The sequence below is a fragment of the Aotus nancymaae genome, unplaced genomic scaffold (assembly GCF_030222135.1).
Source record: "Aotus nancymaae isolate 86718 unplaced genomic scaffold, 86718_ANA_hifiasm-v0.15.2.pri h1tg000006l, whole genome shotgun sequence".
NCBI classification, from domain to species: domain Eukaryota; kingdom Metazoa; phylum Chordata; class Mammalia; order Primates; family Aotidae; genus Aotus; species Aotus nancymaae.
The window spans coordinates 83,319,481-83,345,541 of record NW_026988417.1 but is presented as its reverse complement, the minus strand read 5'-3'; the positions used below and the strand labels follow the sequence as shown (position 1 = coordinate 83,345,541).

The following is a 26,061-nucleotide window of genomic DNA, read 5'->3' as shown; positions in this document are numbered from 1 at the left end:
CAGAGAGTTAAGGGTGGAAGAAAGGAGAAGATTGGGAAAAATAACTAAGGAGTACTAGGCTTAATACCTGGGTGATGAAATAATCTGAATCACAAACCCTCATGACACATACCTGCACATGTACCCATAAACTTAAAAGTTAAATTTAAAAAAGAAGTTAGCCTGTATAGACAAGAAGAGAATTCCACATAAAGTAAACAATATATATTCAACCCTGAGTAAAAGAAAGAACTATGTATTGAGAACTGGAAGGCTAGTGTGGGCAGAGAGAAAAAGAGAACTAATCTGAGATAGGTCAAAAGGAGAGGGCAAAGGAAGCAGACCATTTAATCCCTGAATTACCTGTTAATCATTTTTTAACTTGACTTTAATAGAAATGGTTTGAAAAGATTTAATTTTTGAAATCTCTGAGTTATGAGTCTGGATTGCAGGAGGGAGATGAATAAATGCGGAACGCCATTTTGGAAGCTACTGCGATCAGCTGGGAATTTGGCAAGATAGTGTGGTGACAATGCATCATAGAGAACCTGAGGGAGAGACTTGGCATCACCACTCAGTCCTTTGTTTCAGGAATAAATAATGAGTGGATGGTAGAACCATTTACTGAGATAGATAACACTTAAGGAAAAACAGGTTTTATAAAAATGTCCTCGTCAAATTGCTTTTTCTTTTATGTTTCATTTGACACTTAATAATTGTACTTATTCACCTAAATGTCTATTTAAGCTGGTAAGATGGCTGGAGGCCAGGAAATTCACAATTAGCCATGATCAGTTTGTGATGCATATGAGACATCTAAAGACAGGAGATGAGTGGAATGTGGAACACAGTATTGGAAGGTCTGGTTTGGAGATACAAATCTCTTAAGATAGGGTTTTTGAATCTACATATTCAGCTATTCCTTTGGTGAACACCATCAGCTTGGCACTAGTAGTCAGTAGATCGCATCTAGAATCTGCTATAGTTTTCTCCAGGTCCACCACATTGTGTGTGTGTGTGTGTGTGTGTGTGTGTGTGTGTGTGTGTGTGTGTGGTCAAATATATATACTATTAAATTTATAATTTTCAAAATTTTTCAGCATGCAGTTTGGAGCTTCAGTTCATTCATACTATTGTGCAACCATCACTACCATCCATCTCCAGAACTTTTTAATCTTCTCAAACTTAAACTCCATACCCATTAAACAATCATTTCCTATTGCTCACCAACACACCCCACCCGTGGAAACCACCATTTTACTCTCCAGTAAGTGGAATAAAAATATCTGTCCTTTTGTGACTGGTTTATTTCATCTAGCAAAATGTCGAAACTGCCTTTGCAAAGATTAGGACAGTGAGAAAAGTCTAGCATGGCTGACTCCATCTTGCTTCTAGCCTCACGGACTGGCTCTCCTGGCTCATTCCTGGGTGTAGGCCAAGCTAACCATGGGAGGAATTTAGTTTATAGTTTAACTTTGAAGCAAAGTTGATAATGATCCCTCCCTTAAACTGAAGCCCTCCTTGTTCCAGGACTGAAACCACCTTTGTAAGAATAATAAAACACAAAATTAGCATTATGGGAGGGGCTAGAATGCTGCTAAAATGTAGGCATGGTTAAAAGATAACCAGCATTGTTTCAAAGATTGCTCTTCTATAATCCCAATCTACTTGGGAGTCATGTGGGCAGAGGTCATAAGATTTGTTACTTCCCCAGTTGCTCCTATAGATAACATCACTACTTTAGAACTTAATATTGGTTTTTTGAGATGTTTCCCAGACGTTTGCATTCTGGCAACTAACAGACTCCACTTGGATCCCTGACTCATGACAACCAATTCTTTGGCCTCTACCCAGAGGCTGAATCAGTGCATGAAAACTGTTTTCCATACCTCTATGATTTCACCCCCAACCAATCAGCAATATCCATTCCCTAGCCTGATGTCTGACAAATTATCCATAAACATCCTAGCCTCTGAGTTCTTGGAGAGACTGATTTCAGCAATTACTCTTGTCCTACTGCTTGGTTAGTCCTGCAACTAGCAAACTCCTTTTCCACTGCAGCATCGCTTAGTGAATTGGTTATATCTGTGCAGTGGGTAAGATGAACCCATCAGGTAAGTACAATGTCTTCATGCCATGTTGTAGCATGTGCCAGTACTTACTTCTTTTTCAAGGCTGATAAATATCCCATTGTATTTATATACGATAATGGACACTCAATTTGCTGCTGTCTTTTGACTATTATGAACGATACTGCTCTGAAAGAGGATGTATAAATATCGGTTCGAATCTTGCTTTCAATTATTTCGGTTATATAATCAGAAGCAGAATTGCTGGATCAAATGTTATTCTATGTTCAATTTTTTGAAAAATCACTATACTGTTTTCCACAGCAATTCCACCATGTTTCCACACTTTTAAAAAGGATGTTTCATATATCATTCAATTATTTGATAAAATTCTTTACTGATCATGGACTGAAATTTAAATCCTGCAGCTTACCAACAAATCCCCTTGAGCTTAAGGCAGTACAAGAAACAGCATATGGTTCATTTTTACATATAATTTCCATGAATTTTTAATTTTAAATACAGTGAAATCTTAATAAACTTATTCTACAAATTTTATCATAAACAGTCATTTGATTTTATGTGAATAAAGTTTACATGTTATCACTTTCTCAATTTAAATGACTTAGATGTAATATTTTACACTTGATAATTTTCTGCTTTCAGATTAACATATGTATCTTAAAGGGTGGTTTTAATATGTTTTTTGAAAAATCTTGCTATTACTATGAGATAGTAACGCTGCACATGGTTAAGTAGAAATACTAGTTTGCAACAGAATGCACACTAACATTTATAACTTTTAAATACCATCATTACTGATGTCAAACTCTATTGCCATCTTATTGTTAAATTTTTATTAAATTTTTTATATTTTAATTTTGAGTAGGATCAAGGATTAATGATTAATATCTATGAATTTAATATGCCCAGTTATATCTCTGAACCTTGAAATTCAAATAATGAGTTACTTTCATGCCAGCTAAATAACTGATCTATGAAATCTATACAACAGCTATTTTAACAACAGTATTCCTCCTACTGGAACAAAATGATCATAGATATACAAAATATGTAGAAGAGAAAATTATGACTAAAATTCTATAAAGAAGTTCATAATCTAAATTTCTGTTAATCTACCTTTTTTTCCTTAATATCTTTTCAAGTTGAGTATCTGTCATTTAAAATCTAAAACAATACTGATTAATAGGAAATACATTTGAGTGCCCCAACCTTAAAAGTTAAGTAATTTCTTCTGGCACTAAGAGTCATTCACCATGTTATTAGAGGAAAGATGATGTGGTAGAACTAGAGTCAAATGTTCTTTTTAGGAGTGCAATACAGATCAATCTTCATGAATTGTTCTATCGACTCCACCAAGTTTCTGAAGAGGATTAGTTAGAAAGCAGTGTGCTCAGTAACACCTGGCAATGCATATAGTTTGCTTTTTCTTATATTTTATAAGATATTTTTCTCTCAGTTCACTCTCTACCATTCACTGAGTAGTTACAGAATACTCTCCCAGGCTTCTAGGTCATCAAAAGACATTTAGAGCCTGTTCAGCCTTGTCAAGAAAATAAAATCTACAGAAGATGTAATATACAGTTGTATTATTCCCAGTTCTATCATGCTACAACTAAGTGAAATAGACTATGTCCAGGTTTTTTTTTGGGAGTATTAAGAAACTTCTAATAATTTCTTTTCTCCTCCAGGTCTACTACAGGTAGTAATGAAAGTGTGATCGATTGATTGTAAAAAGTCATTTCTTATTTATTTTCTTTCTAAAATAAGGAGAAGAATTTTTCTTTGTGGCACATTAATATTATAACCATAAAACTTAATCAAGTATTCAATTTTAAATTTAAATGATAACCATTTATCATGCAAAAAATTTTAAACTGCCAGGTAATTAATGACGTGAACTATATGGAAACTGTATTAAATTTAAATCATAAAATTGCTGTCTCTAATATCAGCAAGCTGCTTCCCATTATATTTTTCTGACATCATAATTTTTTGAAAATAAATTCTCATTCATTTAAAAAATGCTTTCTACTTTGTTTTTTATTCCAATTAAATGGTAAAGCTTGTGTGCACATTTCAATATAATGCAACAATTTTTGTCTTAATTTTTTTAGATAAAGAGTATATTTCTCTCAAAATTGGTGAATTTCAAATGGTAAAATAGAAAATAAAAAGATTATGCCTCTAGCATTACTACATGATCCCATTCAGAGTGGGTGATCATCAGGTCCATGAAATTAATTTCATAGTTATTTGTAATGCAAGAGAAATATTACTCAGGTCAAAGGAGTATAAACATACATTTTAGTGCTTATTATATGTCTAATATTGACTTGTGGTATTCACATATTTAATCCTTGACACTATTTGATCTAGTTTATGAAGGGATAGGATGAGAAATATAAAACATACCAAAACACGATGTGTTACTGAGAGGAAAAATGTGTACATTTATATCTGGAATAGGACAGATTTTAGTTCAGGAGACATCAGAGTTTATAGCTTGATATAAACATAATAGAACAGCTTCTACATCACAAAAATATTTAAAAATAGAAAATTATTATAAATGTGTTAATAATTCTTATTGTTCATTTTTTCAAATGTCTTGAAATTATATAATACAAATAAATGTTCAAATAGTAACTTAGAACGTTAAAGTAAGAGATTACGGGACTGCAGAAAATATTTATTTTAAATATTCCATTTTAAAGAGAGATAAGTAAAGAATGATTTAGACATTTAGATTATAAAGGAGCTGATGATTTTGTTTTGTGTATTTTATTTATTTATATTATCTCCATTATACGGCATAGCTGTTTATTTGAACTCTAAGATGACAAATCCTAGACATTTTAGAACTTCGCTAATTTCTTTACATCCCACATAAAGATCACAATTTAATTCAATTTAGTAAAATATAATGAACTACTTGACACTCCAAATAGTTTTATGTAAACAATTTTACATAAAGAAGTGCCACATAACATTTTACAGGATATGTAGAAATTTGGCACCACTCTAATTTATCAGAATCTCAAAAGTGCAACATTCACTTTATTAAAAAACTTGAACATTGTTATACAGACTAAAGACATAATTGTCATAAACTAAATGTAACACATAAACAAACATGTTTGTAAATAAAAAATATATATTTTGACTATAATAATAATAAAAATAATAAAATGCAATTGACCTGGATATGAACAAATGATCTGTATTGGAGAAGATGTTAAAGATCATTTGGTCCTATTACCTCTATAATGCTTTAATTCATTGACACTATTACTACAAGATAGTGACATAAAATTGCCAGTCATAGGCTAGGCTCGATGGCTCACACCAGTAATGCCAGCACTTTGGGAGGTCAAGGCAGATGGATCACCTGAGGTCAAGAGTTCAAGACCAGGCTGGCCAACATGATAAAACCATATCTCCACTAAAAATACAAAATCAGCTGGGCATGGTGGCTCATACTTGTAATCCCAGCTACTTTACTTGATAGGCTGAGACAGGAGAATCCCTTGAACCTGGGAGGCAGAGGTTGCAGTGAGCTGAGATTGGGCCACTGCCTTCCAGCCTGGACAATGAAAGTAAAACTCCATCCCCCCACAAAAAAAAATTTGTCAGTCACAAGAATCTCACTACATCTGTTAGTCGTTATAAAATCCATCCTTATACTACAATCTAGCTTTGTACATATCTTTCTTGTATCTCTTCATTATGCCTTTTAGATCCACACAGTACCATGCAAATGTTATTATTTCTGGTCTCAAATTACAAGGAAAATACTATATGGAATTCTAAAAAAAAAAAGTCAATTTATCTACACTCTTTTAATAATGATATATTTTGGTGACTGTACTATAATATCTAAACATACATATGACATTTTTTCAATGGATATATTGGTTGAGGAAAACACCAGGTTATATTTTTCATCTTATACTAGTACTCTAAGCTCATATGTGCCTCTTTATTCCTGAAAAAATGTGTAATTTTAGATTTATTGACATGAGCTTAATAAAAGTTATTTTCCAAAGCAATGTAATAAACAAAAATAAAGAAACTAACAAAAAAAGTCTTAAGAAATAGCTAGTAAAATGAATGATGACACTAATTAGAACAGAAGCATGAAAAAAGTTTTCTTTTCCTCCTGGCTCATTTGAAAAAAAAAAACAAAAAACATACACATAATGAAGAGGTACAGATTGTGATAATCAACAGTGAAGAATTTTCTTACTTATACTCTTGTTTTATATTATGTTGACTTGTAAATGCTAATCACCTTTAGCATTATTGGCTTATAAAACATTCATATTTTTTTGGTTGCAAAAGCCTACAAAAAGAACTGCATATGAAAAAATAATGATTTCATAGTGTGACAGATTCTAAATTTAGTAATTAAAGTAATTTAAAAGAAAGTACAGGACAGGCGCGGTGTCCAGCCTGACCAACATGGTGAAACCTTGCCTCTACTAAAAATATAAAAATGACCCGAGCATGGTGGCACGTGCCTGTAATCCCAGCTACACAGGAGGCTGAGGCAAGAGAATTGCTTGAACCTGGGAAGTGGAGGTTGCAGTGAGCCGAGATCATGCCACTGCACTTAGTGTGGGTGACAGAGCAAGACTCCATCTCAAAAACAAAAACAAAACAAAACAAAAGTACAATTTATTCTTATTTTAAATGGTCATCTTGGATAAGTTACTTAATCTCCATGTGCCATTGTTGTTCGACCTGTAACTTGGGGATAATAACAACATACAATCTTCTTGCAAAGATTAAGTGAATAAATATTTGCAAAGCTTAGAATATGGCATGGTGCCTAATATGAACTATGTAAGTGCTACTGAATAAACAAATCTATTATTTTAAAGAATAGATTTAAACAATAGATTACAACCCAAATTCAACACATAATACAACGTAAAATTTCATCCTATGTACAAAAGATTTAAAAAAGAAAATGATAGAAATACCTGTCCTCAAAAAATACCTGTCTTTAATATCTAGTGAGAGACAGTGAAGAATATAGGCTATTGTAATTCTGTCTAATAAGTACTATAATAGAGGTGTTCAAATATTATAGAAACACACAGGAATCAATCTGTCTACAAGTACTTAGATTTTTCTATTAATCAGGGGAACCCTTTTAACTCAAAGAATTAAAAATATTAATGAATGTTTATTTTAGATATCCCTATAAAGCAAAGAAGGAAGATACGCTACTTCACATTTTACAACAGGCATTCCTAGACTTTTCGCTCATTAGAATTTTACTGTGTTGTTAATGTTTGTTTCGCAGTGAAGACAATTAGCAGGCAGCAAAACATAGAGCTTTTCCAGGGCTGGCAATCAGGTTTCTATACTTCAAATTTTCAGATTTTTATTTTCAATACTGATGGCAAAATTACTGTTTGAATTCACTGTGATATTTTCAATATTAATTGTTCAAAGCTAAATATGTTAATATTACAATATTAACAGTAAATATGCTTTAATCAAATCTAATTTTTTAAATTAGATAATGTTGGACAACTATCATGGTTAGTTCTACTTTCTAAATAAAAGAAAATATATTTTACCTCAAAAGTAAATAAAAACCAATTCTCATGTATTTTTGAGTAGCTACTAGTTATTGTTATTCTAAATAAAGTAGAAGATAAAAGACAAACCAGGAAACATTCGTTGTAAAACGACTTAATCTACTAGGTGAAAAAAAGATAATACTTCCTTTTAAAAATGGGCAAATAGTCACATATTCTGAGTAGACAAATTTGAGGAAATATCTAAAAGCATAAATGCCATAGAACATTATGTATTCTTATAGATTCAAACCCTTATTCTTATGCCCAACTTCCTAATGCAAGAGATATTAAATCTGTTACTTTTTATTATGTTTCTTCTAGGTGCCAAGAATTATTTTACCTGCTTTACTTTGAAAATTGAATACTTTTAAAATGACCTTACAAAACAGGTGCTATTGTTTTTTTTTTTTTCTTTTTTTTTTTTTTATTGCATTTTAGGTTTGGGGGTACATGTGAAAATCATGCAAGGTTGTTGCATAGGTGCATACGTGGCAGTGTGATTTGCTGCCTTCCTCCCCTTCACCTATATCTGGCATTTCTCCCCATGCTATCCCTCCCCAACTCCCCACTCCCCCTCTGTCCCCCCCACTCCCCCCCAACAGACCCCAGTGTATAGTGCTCCCCTCCCTGTATCCATGTATATATGCATAAAATCTTTCTTTTTCTGATGAATTTTTAGTATTGGCAATGACTGCATCCTTCAATATCAACTTGAGATTAATTTCTGTGAACTTTGATTGCAAGACCTTAAAAATATTAGTAAATAATTCTTATTTATCTAAAAAATTTTTAAGCTTATCAGAAGTCATAAAATCAGAAAACAACTGAACTTCCATACAACCATTCTTACATATATTCTTGCATAGATAAACATGTATATAAAAGATCAACTAATTAAAATCAATATGGTATATGCACTGAACTATATTTTCTTAAAATGTTGTATATATTTTGAAACTAAAGTTTAAAGCTTTAAATAACACAGTAGTTCCCCCTTAGCCACAGTTTTGTTTTCCACAGTTTCAGTTACCCATGTTAACTGTGATCTGAATATATTATATGGAAAATTCTAGAAGTAAACAATTCATACATCTTTTTTTTTTTTTTTTGAGACGGAGTTTCGCTCTTGTTACCCAGGCTGGAGTGCAATGGCGCGATCTCGGCTCACCGCAACCTCCGCCTCCTGGGTTCAGGCAATTCTTCTGCCTCAGCCTCCTGAGTAGCTGGGATTACGGGCACGCACCACCGTGCCCAGCTAATTTTTTGTATTTTTAGTAGAGACGGGGTTTCACCATGTTGACCAGGATAGTCTCGATCTTTTGACCTCGTGATCCACCCGCCACGGCCTCCCAAAGTTATTGTTTTTATTATATATGAGAATACTTGATTTGAATAACAATAATACCTGCCCCATGTTCCATGTCATCTAACTGCTAAATAGAGACGAGATGTTTCAAATTTCAAAATTTTTGCTTTTTCTGTTAGTCAGTTTCCCCTTGAAGGGGAAAAGTAGGAAATCAATATTGGGCTATATAGCATTTATTCATAGTATTTTAGAAGACATATGCTAAACCTAAATTACAGGATACATTCAAGTGAAATATTTTATGTACTTGAAAATCAGTTTTTCCATGGGATGATGTTAGCAGGGAGAGATGAAAGTTGGCAACATGCCTTTTCTACATACATAAGAGCCACTTTCACAACAGTGATGCACCTACAATCTTTTTCAGTGATCTGATAAATCTGCATTTATAGTACACTCTAAAGTATACAGTGATAACTGACTGCACTGGTGAGCTGAGACACCTCAGTCGTCTTATCAGGTTGTCCCAACTTATCTGAATAATAGCATTTGTGTGCTCAATGTACAAAGAAGGATTGTCAAACTAGATGTAAATGTTACAATATGATTTCTTGCCTTGACAGGGTAACTGCACAAGGGACCAAATATTATGACTCATAAAGGAGCAATAAACAGCAGAGAGATAAAATAACAACACTGTCAATCAAGGGCAGCAGTTTATCTGGGGATTTTTAAACATTTTTATTTTTCATATTAAAATCCACTGGTTCTTGACGTTTGGAAAACTTCTTTAGTATATACATATATATATCTACATGTGTGTGTGTGTGTGTGTGTGTGTGTGTGTGTGTGTGAATAATGAGCTCATATCTGTCCTAAAGGTTGAATAGAGATCATAAAAATACAGAAGGTTGTGGCAATCAGTCTTTTCACAATGTACCAGTGATATACTTGACAAAACATCTAGCCTGCTGCCTTTCCACCAGAGCTTTTTCCTCCCCACCTAGGGTCTGGCAGTCAGAAAGGTAAATGCCCCTGCTGACCCTCTAAGCTCTGTCCACCACTACCAGTGATCGACTGTACCTCTGCAGCCCATGGGCTGTGGATTATGGGTTGTACACTCAGAGGTGAGGACCCAGGGCCATTTGAGCAGTGAATTCTGGACATAGGGAGTGGTGAAGGCATAGTTCCTAGTGCGCGGGGGCCATAGGCTTTCCAGAAACACATCTTATGAAAGGGGGAGCAGCTGGATAAGGGATGTGACATAGTTCTCTCACATGTAGAGCCCGAGGCAAGAATCCTGAGTGCCCAAATCTAAAGGCAATGGTACAAAGGGATAAATCCAGATTATGTGAGGCCTGAAGTTTATAAAATCTGAAGGAATCTCAAAACACACACACACAAAAAGAAGGAAAAATTTCCAGGATCGCTTCTAGGGCCTTATGTGGGGCCCAGTGTAAGGCTGACCCCTGAAGATTAAGCTTCCTCAGTGGTACAGTCAATGTATTCCTGCTACCAGAGTGAAAGGTAAGAGGAGTAGTACTCAGCCAGAGTAGCTCTAAGGAGATTTAATCGGCTTTAGGAACTGGCAAATGGGCCCACTAGTGATCTTTTCAAAGGTCTCCTTCTGGGCCAGTATTCTGTAGCTCCCTAGTCATGGGTGTATGAGAGTCCTTTGCTTCTCTTTATGGGGTCTCCTCAACTTACAGATAATTCACAAAAACACTGCAGCCTCCCTGACCAGTTCTAGAGTCCTAGATGGTGCTGCTTTCACAGTTGGCCAGCCATTTTTCATCCTTCGGGCTTTCTGGCCAGTCTGCTTAAGTTTCTCAGACATAAATCTACATCTGTTCCTTGTGATTCCAACTGCAGAGAACACATTTGAAGCACTGAATGATTCTTCTGAAAATCCCCTATAGATTTGAGGTTAGAAAGTTTCTCCTCCCAACTCTAACTTTCTCCAAAAGCTGAGGAAGAGACTCACATTTAGGTACCAGTTTTTACCACAGAAATTGTATCTCCTCACTGATACCCTCCAATAGCTGTTTCCACCCTTAAATTGACCAAAATCATCAAACACTTGCTGTTTCTTTTGAATGCCTGCATGAGGAAGAAGGCTGTTTCCTAATCATAGTATTTTCCTGATATTTATCCTATCCATGCCTCAGTATCAAATTTTTTTAAATGGAAGAATATTAAGGCACCATGTAATGGAGGGTAAATGAAGGAAAATTGTTAGCAAAGAATCTTAAGAATTTACATAAGAACTTAAGTAGAATTTACTTATATTGTAGGCAATTTCAGTGAGAATCAGTGACAATGATTCAGAAAGGAATTTTATGCAAAGTGCATTTATATATGTCTGTGTGTGTGTGTGCATGTTATACTTATAGTTCAATTGATATAATACTCAACAAAAATTAAGAATATCATGACTCTCCATTCATTAAACTATTACTAATTCAGGATAACATGTTAGGATTTTCACAATGTTATGTATTTATCATAATTACATTTAGCAATAAAGAAGACAATTTCTTATTTTCATCCTTATTGCAAATATTTAGCAAGGTATTGTAAGTTATTAGTTTAATAACTATATTAAACTTGTCGGGCCGGGCGCTGTGGCTCACGCCTGTAATCCCAGCACTTTGGGAGGCCGAGGCGGGTGGATTACGAGGTCAAGAAATCGAGACCATCCTGGTCAACATGGTGAAACACCGTCTCTACTAAAAATATAAACTTGTCAAGGTTCATAAATATATTGACACAGTTCTCTTTTCACATTTCCCCATCTACAATGTTAGCCACCCTTGTCTAAGCTACTATCAGCAGTCACCTAAATGTTCTCATTGTAGTCACTCAATTTGTTCTCCATTTAGTAATATGCTGATAAATATTTAACTAGCTCTCTGGAGGAGGAAAGTCCTCATGTGTAGAATTTGCCAATGCTATGATGTAAATACAACCACTTTGGCTGATTTCAAACTTTCATTGTGAAATCACTGAATCTAGAGCTGGGGAGAAAAGCTGACAAATAGACTGTCCTAAGCCAGCTCCATTTCACCACTGCCGCAACCGCACCTAATTCGTTCTCTATAACAAATGAAGAGAAAGTTCTCAAAATGCAAATCTGACCATGTTGCTTGGCCCTGCTAACATATTTTGGCTTCCTTTTCCTCCCACAAACCTTCTTCAACTTCTCCACACTCCCAACCATCACAGAATACTTTAAGAAGCTGGAAGGTTATTTTGTTTTTTTCAGTTAGTTAACAAATATCCTGTAAATGTTAGCCAAAAAGTCACTTCCTCAGGGACGTTTCACCTGCTATGTTAAAATCTCTTACTACAAGTCCTTATAATGAGATACACGTGTACATTATAGCCACAGTCACAGCTACAATTTTGCATTTCTCATTAATATTAACAATTAATGTTTGCTTCCTGGACTGCACTCTACGTTTCACAAAGGACAGCACCTGCTTTTCAACATGAAATCCCTAGCACTATGCACACTGCCAAGAATAAAGCAGGCACTCAAGAATTACTTATTTTTGAATGAATTAACAAATCAGTATCTGCCTAAAAGCATAAATAAATATATTCCCCTGAAGATTCTTAAGGAAAATTGGAGGTTAGCTTATAATATTATTCTTTGATGTATCTCCAATATAAATACAGAGTTTGTGTAACAACTTTAGAGAGACTAAAGAGATGACCTTAGAGGAAGTACTTAACTGTTCCATATCTAACTTAGACTATTCATTCAAATAAACAAAAAAGAGCCAATAGAACTTTAACCTTGTGTGTTAAGTACTCTCTAAGAATTAAATAGGTTAGTTTTAGACATTCCTTAAAAATAAGACTTTTGTACTAAACGATAGCATCTGTGACCTTTCAGAAGGAGCTTATTGTACATTCTTCATGACAAGAAACTGAAGCACTACAAAGAGGTCTTGAAAGTTGGAGTATTTAAGTAATGCTTTAACAATGCAAGGGTAACCAATCAAATCTCTTCCTAATGTAAGATTTATTTATATAAAGTAATAGAAAAATGTGGAAATGGACAAAGAAGTAATAGAATAATTTTTCTTTTGCCTTCTGCATTTCTAACCTTAAAATGGCCATAAAAATCCCTTCATTTCAGACATTGAGCTATAGTATGCACAGAATATTTGCATTTCAATAAGCATGCTTCTAGCAAAGTATTAATACAAACTATAATGCAAAGCCAAGCATGGTTATTCTTTCATTCTCTTCAGAGTTTGAGTTTTATGTACATGTTATGAAATGCTCATTCACATAGAACTGACTTGAGAAATGTAGAGTTTTGAGCAACATGCTGAGTGTAGCTGGATAATTGGGGATACTTTCAACAGTTGGATTTTTATGAATTTATAATTCCCCCTGTATGTTCATGTGTGTCCATTATTTAGCTCCCAATTATAAGTATGGATATGTGGTATTTGATTTTCTGTTTCTGAGTTACTTCACTTAGGATAATGACCTCCAGCTCCATCCATATTGCTGAAAGAACATGATTTCACTCTTTTTTATATGTACCACATTTTTTTCATCCAACCATCTGTTGATGGGCACTTAGGTTGATTCCACGACTTGGCTATTGTGAACAGTCACATTCAAAGCTTTGAATCCAGCATTCTATTCTTATGATTAAAGATTTGAAAATTGTACACTCTTTTTGGATTACATAGATTACTCTATTTTCCAGCAAGTTTATCCTTTCCACAGTATTCTGAATTACATATCAAACTAAACTCAGAAGTGAAGTAGAATCCCCACCTTTGTTTCCTGAATTAAGATGAATTTTAGGTATTGCAACAAGTAGGTGGAAAGCTCCGGTCCTCTTCTGCTGTAATGTGCAATGTAGCTTTCTTTCTTAAAAGATTTAGGTACTTTCTCCCTATCATTTCGTCTGCTGAAAAATGTATACTTCATTTTTAGTAGGAGTTTCTAATTCTTATTTCTCCTTCTGAAATGTCTAAAAACTAATAAATACTTGAGAATATTTAATAGCAAATTGTCAAAATTAAAATATTTATCATTAGAATATAACTAAAAGTTGGTTAGGTAATACAAATATCCCAATCATAAAATGTTTCTTACCTTCTAAAATGATGTAGTTATATATTACATATTCTCTTATGTACAGTCTTACATATTCTAAGATGACTATTCCAGTTATTCTTAGCAACACATTTACTGGGTTCTGAATTAGATGACTCTATGAATCCCATATTTCAAAGACTCGATGACTTAAGAATTTTTATGTGAAGGCTGAAAATTCAAGATTTACTTAAAGAAGTAATGCCATCCTAAATTAAAAGGAAATATTAGTTGCCCAAAGACAATGTCTCAACCTTTTTTTTTTTTTTTTTTTAGGTGTTTTGCTCTTGTTGCCCAGACGCCCAGACTGGAGTGCAGTGGCACAGTCTCAGTTCACTACAGTCTCTGCCTCCCAGGTCCAAGCCATTCTCCTGCCTCAGCCTCTCAAGTGGCTAGAATTGCAGGTGCCTGCCACCATGCCTGGCTAATTTTTTTGTATTTTTAGTAGAGATGGGGTTTCACCATGTTGGCCAGGCTGGTCTCAAACTCCTGACCTCAAGTGATCCTCCCACTTTGGCCTCCCAAAGTGCTGGGATTACAAGTGTGAGTCACTGCACCCGGACCTATCTACTGTTTTTTATGATGGGAAATCCAAAATACACAAAACTAATATCTTACAGGGCTTTAGTAACTCCATTTATAAAAAGTTGGTGTGGCTATTTGACAAATATATTTGTTTTAAAAAAAATTACAAAATTTAGATGTTCTTGCCTCCCTATTATGTTTTAGGCATCGCACTATGAGGTAAAGTATCTCCCACATTAAAAAGAAACACACCAACTAAGGTTAAGAAGGTTTATTTATTTATTATTTCTTTTAGACACAGAGTCTTGCTTTGTTACCCAGGCTGGAGTAAGGCAGTGGCACGGTCACAGCTCTCTGCAGCCTCAAACTCCTGGGCTCAAGTGGTCCTTCTGCCTCAGCGTTGTGAGTATCTGGGACTACAGGTGCAAACCACAGTGCCCAGGGGTTAAGAAAATTGAGGGAAAAAAAAAAGAATTTGCCCAAGGCCTGGATTCCTAACCACTGAGTTATACTGCCTCTCAATAGCACAGCCAGAACAAATAACAAAATAAAATTAAATAAGTAAAAAATCATTTAAAATAAGAGATAAAGATACATACATATTTTAGTATTTCAATGTTTATTAATTAAATATAATATAGAATTCTGACTTTTAAAATTAATGGTGATAATAATATTATTACCTGTATTGAACATTCATTATTTTGACACCTCATCTATCTCTGCCTTCTTTTATCAATATCATCAATATCTCAATTGTGGAATCACCTTTCCCTTCTCAATTTCATTCTCATGTAACATCAACTAATCACTCAATCTCCATTAAATAGTTTTGGATATAGCGATTGTTTCAGAATTGCTGTGTCAAACAAGCTAAGCTAGTCAAAGCCAATCCAATTACACTCAAATCTGGTTTGTTTTTTTTGTTTTGTTTTGATTAAAGGGAACGAGAAATTATCTGCTTCCACTGGATTTGTAGAGAAAATGAAAATCAATCCCAGTTGCTGCTGAAGGCAGCAATATCACCACTAGAGGAACTTCCCAGAAAATGCAAACCCCAGATAAAAGAGAATGATCCTTGATGATATCATTTGAGAACCAAAACTGTACTTGAAGAAACTGCTACCTTTGTACTTTTAAATTGCATGAGCCAATAACCATCACCACTCTTGAGTCTTTTTGCTGAAACTACTTAGCATTTGGCTTCTCTCATTGGCAAAAAAGAATTTTGAGTTAATCACTGTCTTTACATTTATACTCTGTTCTTGTCATATATTCACACCTGTCTTTTAATTGTCAAAATAATAGTGTGAGGTATATAGGACATAAACAATTTCCATTTGATAGATGGCATCATTAAGATCACAAATGAAGATATATTCTAGGAAAAATTAAAATGTGGGCTATATACACCTTCCAAGTCAGCTGAAATAATAAAATATAATGAAGACATTAATCAAGTAATTGATAACTGATTGAATATGAGATGTGAGGAAGAAAATGTACCAAGATTTTAAGAAAAGTAAAATGATGGTAGTTTTATTTAAATATGGAACAACTGAAAATTTAAGGAGAATTTAGAGGAGATTATTAATCTGGCTTCAGACATATATTTATTACAGGTTAAATAACCCAAACCCTAAAATCCACAATCCAAATGTTTCAAAATCTGAAACTTTTTGTGTGTTAACTTGATGATCAAAGGAAATGCTTGTTATTCCGTTTCAAATTTCAGATTTTGGGATTTGGGATGCTCAAAATCTGAAATCTGAAACACTTCTGACCCCAAGCATTTTGGATAAGGGATATTCATCCTGAATGACAACTGGGTAGGATGCCTAGTTAGACAAGTCTGATCAACAACTTTATTAGATTTGCATTCAGAAGAGCCTTCATGAAAAGAACAGATAACCATAAGTCACCCATAATGTTGATAGCTGAAGCTATGGAAGGGGCAACATAACTAGAACTGCATGGATTATTAGATTTCAGGTCCCTTCTCAGTATCATTTCACATAATACTAACAATGAGGGTGGTGATATCACCCTAATTAACAAATAAGGAAAGGGGTGGTGATATCACCCTAATTAACAAATAAGGAAAGGGGTGTGTGTGTGTGTGTGTGTGTGTGTGTGTGTGTGTGTGTTGCAGGAAAAGACATTTGAGCTTTCTAATATAATTCAATTGGCAAACATGTGATGCAATTTTCTATTAGACAAAAATGGCTTTTGAAATTTAAAAACTAAGACCATATGAAGAGCAGTTAAATTATCTCACTTTTGGATTATATGAAAACTGAATTACAATCATTATTTTCTAAATTGGTCAGTGTTTCTTCCCTCCATATGAGAATATTAATAGTGAATATCTTCATGCAATCAAATACATATATTGCTCTATTCATGAACAGTATCAAACACAATTATGCTTTAAGAGCTTATTACTCAGTAGAAAGACATACAAGAAGCAAGTAAGTATAATACAGTGTAATGCAATGAGAAAAATAGTAGGTACATCAAGATATCTTCTGCCTCACTCCTATGGCAGTCAGCCTAAAATCCATGGCAGCACCTTATATCACCTAATCGCTAAGCTGAAACCTTAAAGGAGGCATGTTTTTCCTTGTCATGTATTTAATGTATAAGTATAAATAATCCCCATTTAGTTAATATTTGACGTCCACTTAAGCTTACATTTATCATCATAAACTTAAAAGTCTCTGTGGTCATTGTAAGAGTACAAGTTTATCATTTATGTAATAGAAGATCAAATTTAAATTTAAATGAAAGCTTGAACTGTTTAAATGGAAAAATATGAAAACACTAAACAGTATAAATTTGTTCTAATTTAATAAAAAATATTTTAAAATAATAACTTACATTCCTTATAAAAATGCAAACCAACTTTAAACTAAAAACTTTATATTAAAAATTGATTTCATTGTATATCATCAAAGCCTACAGCTGTATAGTAAGCAATCCAAGAAAGGGTATACACAATCCCAGAGTAGGGAAATAAAGTACATCAGCCTACTTGCCCATGTACTTACGATAAGGTAACAAAATGAAACTTGAATGGCACATGGTTCAAACACATGAAGTTAGAAGACACAGAAGTTATTCATTGAGACAATATGGAATAGATTATTTTTAATGTACAAAATTTATTTGTTCTTTCTTTATACTAATATTAACACATTTATTATTAATCACGTTTTCTGATTAGTTACCTAATTGATTTTACAAGACCTTGAAAAATTAAATGAACAACTCACTGTTTGGAAGGCTCAGGAAATTTTGGTTCTTCTCTTTTCTTCATTTCTATTGTTGGTTCCATAGGAGCAAGAACTACAGCAGCACATGAGACGACAGAGTGATATGAATCCTCCCGGCAAACTGTTTGTTCAAAAAAACCAAAGACTTGTAAATGTCAAAATTATTTATGAACTATGTTCACTTCTTTTTCTCATTTCTATATTTACTCTAATAAAAGGTCTAATTCTACTAAAATATTAATTATTAAATTATCCTTAAATATTTTTTACTCTAAGTCTTTTCACTCACTAGTTATATAACCTTGGGTAATTTTTCTTTTTTAAAGCTTGGGGTGGAAAAGATATTGCCAACAGTTTATAGTCCTTTTCTAAAAAAGCTTTTCAACAAAGATTGAAAAGTACAAAAGTTACACGTATACAGTTAAATGAATCCTTGCAACATGACCACACCTGCTAAGTCAGCATCGAGATCAATAAACAGTGCATCACAAGCACCCCAAATTCTCCTATGGTTCCCCTTCCCAAACACTACTGTGGCCTCTGAACTTAGCCATTATCATCACTTATATAACCATAAATAAATTTTGCCTACTTCTGACACTTATACAAATGGGATCATATTCTTTTGTGAGCACATTCTTTTATATGTGATTTATTTCATTCAATGTGTGCTTATAAGATTCATCTATGTCTAGCAGTAGCTGGTTCATTCTCATAGCTATGTGGCTTTCCACTGGATGAACATACTACTATTTATTTATATATTTAATTAATAATGAACACAGTTTACTTTCAATTTGGGGCTATTTCAATTGTCCATGAACATTCTTGTACTTTTTTAAAAACTGCACAAATATATTTATATTGGAAAAATATCAAGAAGCAGTAATCGTTTCTAGGATATAGTCATGTTTTATGTTCTGCTTTAGTAGCTACTGCCAAATACGATTCAGAGTTGTCTATACTAATTTGCATTACCAACAATAAAGAGTTTCAGTTGTTCCACATCCACACCAACATTTGGTTTTATCAGATTTTTCTTATTAAAATTTTAATATTGTATTAAGTTTCTATTGCAGCATAACAAATGAACACAAACTTAGCAGCTTAAAACAACATCCATTTATCATTTCACAGTTCTAGTGAGTAATCGTGTAAAGTACAAACTTCTTTACTAACACTTCAGTACACAAATCACTATGTAAATAAAAGAGGTACATCATGATCAGTGACACACACACATCACTTCTTTCAAATTCTGTCAATTATTGATAACTAGGCTTTAGTTATTCAGTTCAAGCACATAAATCATAGTGTGTAGCTGCATTACTTCCTTGTCTCCCCATGATAAATTTATGTGGCATTTTATAAAAATAGACAATGTAAAAAAAAATTTGCCAATGAAAATGAAAGTTGAGAAAAGAAATAAAAACAGATAGTGCTGGAAGTGATACTTGAATTAAATATAAATATAGATGAAGGCTGATAATCACTGATGTAAATACCCCTAAGAACTAAGAAGCAGAGGCAACAAATTAACCCCTACTTTAATGGAGAAATAGGCAAATAATAAAGATGAGAATGCACATTAATGAAAGAGAAGACAAAGATAAAATAGAAAGTGCAAATCAACCAAAAAGTGATCTCAAATAGAAAGAGGTACGCATAAAAAAAATATCAATAATGCTTTTAAGTTTTCCCCTTAAAATATTTACTGAAGTATTAATCTGCTCAGGGCTAGTCCCTAAGATATAAAATAGATGGTCACTGAAAACAGAACTCAATTTAAACAAAATTCTAGCATTCAAGAGACAAAAATTAGTGTTAAATATGTGTCAAGGAGGAGGGATTGTGGTTTCCTCATTGTCTCTCCACTGCCATCAAATGGATATTTGTTTTGTCTGGATTTTTAATTTAATTTTCAATACCAAGCAATTCCACCTAGTTGGAAGCAGAAAACTCTATTATCTCTTAAAACTTATATTATTGCCTTAAATGCACTAGTGAAGAAATAGGCTAAGAGAAATATTATTAATTTATCCTTGTAGGATAACATTCATTTATTAATTAAATATTTACTGAACTACTGATATGTTCCAAGACATATTCTTCATAATGGGATTCTACTGTGGGCAAGAAAACAAATCCCTCCCACCTCAAGTTTCCAATGAGGCTTTGATTTCTTCAAGAGAGATACTTCTCAAGTACTAGGGCAACAAGTCCCTGACTAGATTAGGTGAAAGCATTTATCTAGAACCCTATGAGAAAAACTGTAGCTAAGTTATTTCAAAAAAGGAAAAGTGAGCAGGAAAAAAATGCTAAGAAAAAATTTGAAAAATAGGGAACATTTGTTTACACAAGGTACTTTTGAGTATTCCAACTTAATATTTGTGATCTAGAGACTGAACAACTGAAATTGCATAACTGAGCAATTTAAAGGCAGAAAGAAAAATAAACCTTATCAATATGTACTAAGAAGGAACAGAATTTCTGAGGGTTGTAGAGTAGTGGATATTTATGTGATCACTATGTTTTGACAAAAGATATTCTTCAAAACCAACATCCACACTTAAAAAGTAAATCAGAATCTTATATCACAATGGCCATAGTATAAACTACTTTGTAGAGCAATTTCGTTAACACATGAGTTCAGAGAATAATATGAACATTACTAACTGAGGAAAAACATTGTATTTTCCATTACAATAGACCTTGGATGATCCAGATTAAAAGATAAGTTCATTTTATAAAGACGTCCAAAGTTGTGTGGCTTAACCATTCGCTTTTTGAGAAAAGATCATAAACTTGTATTGGCCTAGAACATTGTACAAAAGAATATGGACATCAGTAGGAACCAGGGAAACCTATGTTTTAAAATCATATTTATTTAACATCTCTGATGTAACATCTTACAAATTCCTATTTAAGAAATAGAAAAATTCAGCTATTCCTGACACAAATAATTAAATTATTGCTAGATTCTGAAAGGAAATTACCATATAAAAATCAATGGAAATAAAGTGAGAATCAAAATTGTTAGCCAACAAAAGTCTCTCTCTACCTTATACTTCATTAATAAGGCAATGAATACATTTTTTTTTAATGTCAGAGATATAAAAGAAATCAATATACAATTTTTATGGAATACTATAATCCACATTTTTTCACATTTATCAAATTAAGTAGAAATTTCTTAAAAAAAGAAAAGTAAAGTAAGATCATTTAATATGGTTTGCTAAACACATCGAATTATGTAAAATACGGGAATGTGTATTTTTCTCAAGATCTAGAAAGATTATTTACACACCATATAAAGTATTTGTGATGAATTCCAAAATTGGCCTTTAAGTAAAATACAACAAACCCTTAAATTACTAGAAAAACAAAGGTAGAATGCTTTTAAAGCGAAAAGAGTAGGAAAAAGTTACTAAATTATTCCTCTAGGCTGTTAGAAAAACAAAATTGACAAAACGAAATCAAGAGAAAAACTTCAGACAAATTCAATAATTTAAACAAAAATATATAATCAATAAATAATAAAAAACTAGTTTCAGGGAGAGATCCAAGATGGCTGCTTAGGAGGAACTCGGGAATGCAGCTCCGAGAGAAAGCACAGAGGGTGAGTGGACGCCATATTTCCAGACTGATTTTTACTGCCCACAGACCAGGAGATTCACACGCAGAGAAGCCACACGGGTCGCCATCGCCGCTGGTTTGAACAGTGCAGCCGCTGGGCCGGCACCCTGAGGCAACGGCTCACTGTACAGAGTGAGAGAGTCTGAGTCCCCTATAAGCCAGCAAGGGGAGCTGAAACGGGGAGCCAGGCCAGCGCCACGAATCTCAGAGCCGCGGCTTTAGCCAGATGAGACGGTGTCCCCTCTTACCCAGCAAGAAGACCTGAAACAGGGAGTGAAGACAGGAGATTCCTGAGCAAAAACAAAAAGCGCCACTGCAAACACAACTGAAACCGGGACGGTCCAGCTCTGTGGAGGAGGGGCATTCTCCATAGGCACCCTGCTGTTCCCAGGGCAATCTACCAAAGCAACCCGCAACTACAGAGCCTCCATCACTACAGGGGCAGGCCAACATAGCGGAAGCAGTTCTAACTACACCCAGAAGTTCACACGGAAGCTGGGTGGAGCCCACAGCAGCTTAGCGAAGCCTCTGCAACCTGAGTGTGACTAGGCTGCCACCTTGTGGGCAGGGAAAACAGCAACCGCACAGGGGAACATCATAAAACCGTAACTCCCTGGGACAGAACACCTGGGGGGAAGAGCAGGGGGTTTATGAGTTCTGCCACAGCAGACTTAAAATTACCAAAATCAGAAAGACAACAACTACAAAGTCAACAGGTGGATAAATCCACAAAGATGGGAAGAAACCAGCGCAAAAAGGATGAAAACACCCAAAACCAGAACACTTCTCCTCCTACAAGGGATCACAACTCCTCACCAGCAAGGGAACAAGACTGGATGGAGAATGAGTGTGATGAAATGACAGAATCAACTTTCAGAAAGTGGATAATAAGAAACTTCCGTGAGCTAAAAGAACATGTTCTAACCCAATGCAAAGAAACTAAGAAACTTGAAAAAAGACTTGATGAAATGCTAACAAGAATGGACAACTTAGAGAGGAATATGAGCGAATTGATGGAGCTGAAAAACACAACACGAGAACTTCATGAAGCATGCACAAGTTTCAACAGCAGAATTGACCAAGCAGAAGAAAGGATATCAGAGGTCGAAGATCAACTCAATGAAATAAAACGAGAAGGCAAGATTAGAGAAAACAGGGTAAAAAGGAATGAACAAAGTCAACAAGAAATATGGGACTATGTGAAAAGACCTAATCTACGTTTGATAGGTGTAACTGAATGTGACGAAGAGAATGCATCCAAGCTGGAAAATACTCTTCAGGATATTATCCAGGAAAACTTCCCCAACCTAACAAGGCAGGCCAAGATGCAAGTCCAGGAAATACAGAGAACACCACAAAGATACTCCTCTAGAAGAGCAACCCCAAGACACAAAATCATCAGATTCACCAGGGTTGAAATGAAGGAGAAAATACTAAGGGCAGCCAGAGAGAAAGGTCGGGTTACCCACAAAGGGAAGCCCATCAGACTCACTGCAGATCTCTCAGCAGAAACCCTACAGGCCAGAAGAGAGTGGGGGCCGATATTCAACATCCTTAAGGAAAAGAACTTTCAACCCAGAATTTCGTATCCAGCCAAACTAAGCTTCATAAATGAAGGAAAAATAAAATCCTTTGTGAACAAGCAAGAACTCAGAGAGTTCATCACCACCAGACCAGCTCTACAAGAGCTCCTGAAGGAGGCACTACACATAGAAAAGAACAACCAGTACCAGCCACTCCAAAAACACACGAAAAGGTAAAGAGCATCAACACAATGAAGAATCTGCATCAACCAAAGGGCAAAACAGCCACCTAGCACCAAAATGACAGGATTGAATTCACACATAACAATATTAACCCTAAATGTAAATGGACTATATGCCCCAATCAAAAGACACAGATTGGCAAATTGGATAAAAAGCCAAAACCCATCAGTGTGCTGTATCCAGGAAACCCATCTCGCATGCAAGGATACACAAAGGCTCAAAATAAAGGGATGGAGGAAGATTTACCAAGCAAATGGAGAGCAAAAAAAAGCAGGAGTTGCAATTCTCATCTCTGATAAAATAGACTTTAAAGCAACAAAGATCAAAAGAGACAAAGAAGGACATTACATAATGGTAAAAGGATCAATGCAACAAGAAGAGCTAACGATCCTAAATATATATGCACCTAATACAGGAGCACCCAGATACATTAGGCAAGTTCTTAAAGACTTACAAAGAGACTTAGACTCCCACACAATACTAGTGGGAGACTTCAACACACCATTGTCAATATTAGACAGATCAACGAGACAGAAAATTAACAAGGATATCCAGGACTTGAACTCAGACCTGGAACAAGCAAACCTAATAGACATTTACAGAACTCTCCACCCCAAATCCACAGAATATACATTCTTCTCAGCACCACATCACACCTACTCTAAAATTGACCACATAATTGGAAGTAAATCACTCCTCAGCAAATGCAAAAGAACGGAAACCATAACAAACAGTCTCTCAGACCACAGTGCAATCAAGTTAGAACTCAGAATTCAGAAACCAACCCAGAACTGCACAGCCTCATGGAAAATGAACAACTTTCTCCTGAATGTTGACTGGATAAACAATGAAATGAAGGCAGAAATAAAGACGTTCTTCGAAACCAACGAGAATGAAGACACCACATACCAGAATCTCTGGGACACATTTAAAGCAGTCTCTAGAGGAAAATATATAGCAATAAGTGCCCACATGAGAAGAAAGGAGAGATCTAAACTTGACACCCTATCGTCAAAATTGAAAGAGCTAGAGGAGCAAGATCAAAAAAACTCAAAACCTAGCAGAAGACAAGAAATAACTAAGATCAAAGCAGAAATGAAGGAGATAGAGATACGAAAAACCGTTCAAAAAATCAATAAATCCAGGAGCTGGTTTTTTGAAAAGATCAACAAAATAGACAGACCACTAGCCAGACTAATAAAAAAGAAAAGAGAGAATAATCAAATAGATGCAATAAAAAATGACAAAGGGGATATCACCACAGATGCCACAGAAATTCAAACCATCATCAGAGATTATTACAAACAACTCTATGCACATAAATTAGAAAACCTGGAGGAAATGGATAAATTCCTGGACAGCTGCCTCCTCCCAAGCCTAAACCAGGAAGAAGTCGAAACCATGAATAGACCAATAACAAGGTCTGAAGTCGAGGCAGCAATTAAGAGCCTACCACCCAAAAAAAGCCCAGGTCCAGATGGGTTCACAGCAGAATTCAACCAGACATACAAAGAGGAACTGATACCATTCCTACTGAAACTATTCCAAATAATGCAAAAAGAGGGAATCCTTCCCAAATCATTTTATGAGACCAACATCATCCTAATACCAAAACCTGGCAGAGACTCAACAAGAAAAGAAAACTTCAGGCCAATATCCATGATGAACATAGATGCAAAAATCTTCAATAAAATACTGGCAAGCCGATTACAACAGCACATCAAAAAGCTTATCCACCATGATCAAGTAGGATTCATCCCGGGGATGCAAGGTTGGTTTAATATACGCAAGTCTATAAATGTAATTCACCACATAAACAGAACCAAAGACAAAAACCACATGATTATCTCAATCGATGCAGAGAAGGCCTTCGACAAAATTCAACAGCCCTTTATGCTAAAAACCCTCAATAAACTAGGTATCGATGGAATGTATCTCAAAATAATAAAAGCTATTTATGACAAACCGACAGCCAATATCATACTGAACGGGCAAAAACTGGAAGCATTCCCTTTGAAATCTGGCACTAGACAAGGATGCCCTCTCTCACCACTCCTATTCAATATAGTACTGGAAGTTCTAGCCAGAGCAATCAGGCAAGAAAAAGAAATAAAGGGTATTCAATTAGGAAAGGAGGAAGTCAAATTGTCTCTATTTGCAGACGACATGATTGTATATCTAGAAGACCCCCTCATCTCAGCCCAAAATCTCCTGAAACTGATAAGCAACTTCAGTAAAGTCTCAGGATACAAAATCAATGTGCAAAAATCACAAGCATTCCTATACACCAATAACAGACTTAAAGAGAGCCAAATCAAGAACGAACTGCCATTCACAATTGCTACAAAGAGAATAAAATACCTAGGAATACAACTAACAAGGAATGTAAAGGACCTCTTCAAGGAGAACTACAAACCACTACTCAACGAAATAAGAGAGGACACAAACAGATGGAGAAACATTCCATGTTCATGGTTAGGAAGAATTAATATCGTGAAAATGGCCATACTGCCCAAAGTAATATACAGATTCAATGCTATCCCCATCAAGCTACCAATGACCTTCCTCACAGAACTGGAAAAAACCACCTTAAACTTCATATGGAACCAAAAGAGAGCCCGCATAGCCAAGTCAATTCTAAGCAAAAAGAACAAAGCGGGAGGCACCACACTACCAGACATCAAACTCTACTACAAGGCTACAGTAATCAAAACAGCATGGTACTGGTACCAAAACAGAGATATAGACCAATGGAACAGA

The 26,061-nt window shown here is 34.8% G+C and overlaps 1 protein-coding gene across 5 annotated transcripts in view; it reads right to left on the bottom strand.

Moving 5' to 3' along the window:
* Positions 1–26,061, bottom strand: part of CCSER1 (coiled-coil serine rich protein 1) — a 1,355,695-nt gene that overhangs the window by 1,041,993 nt on the left and 287,641 nt on the right. For all 5 annotated transcript variants that reach the window (XM_012437740.2, XM_012437738.2, XM_064369230.1 and 2 more), the window contains exon 5: positions 17,900–18,020. In XM_012437740.2, the coding sequence (XP_012293163.2) occupies positions 17,900–18,020 (121 nt within the window). The remainder of the gene's footprint in view (positions 1–17,899; positions 18,021–26,061) is intronic.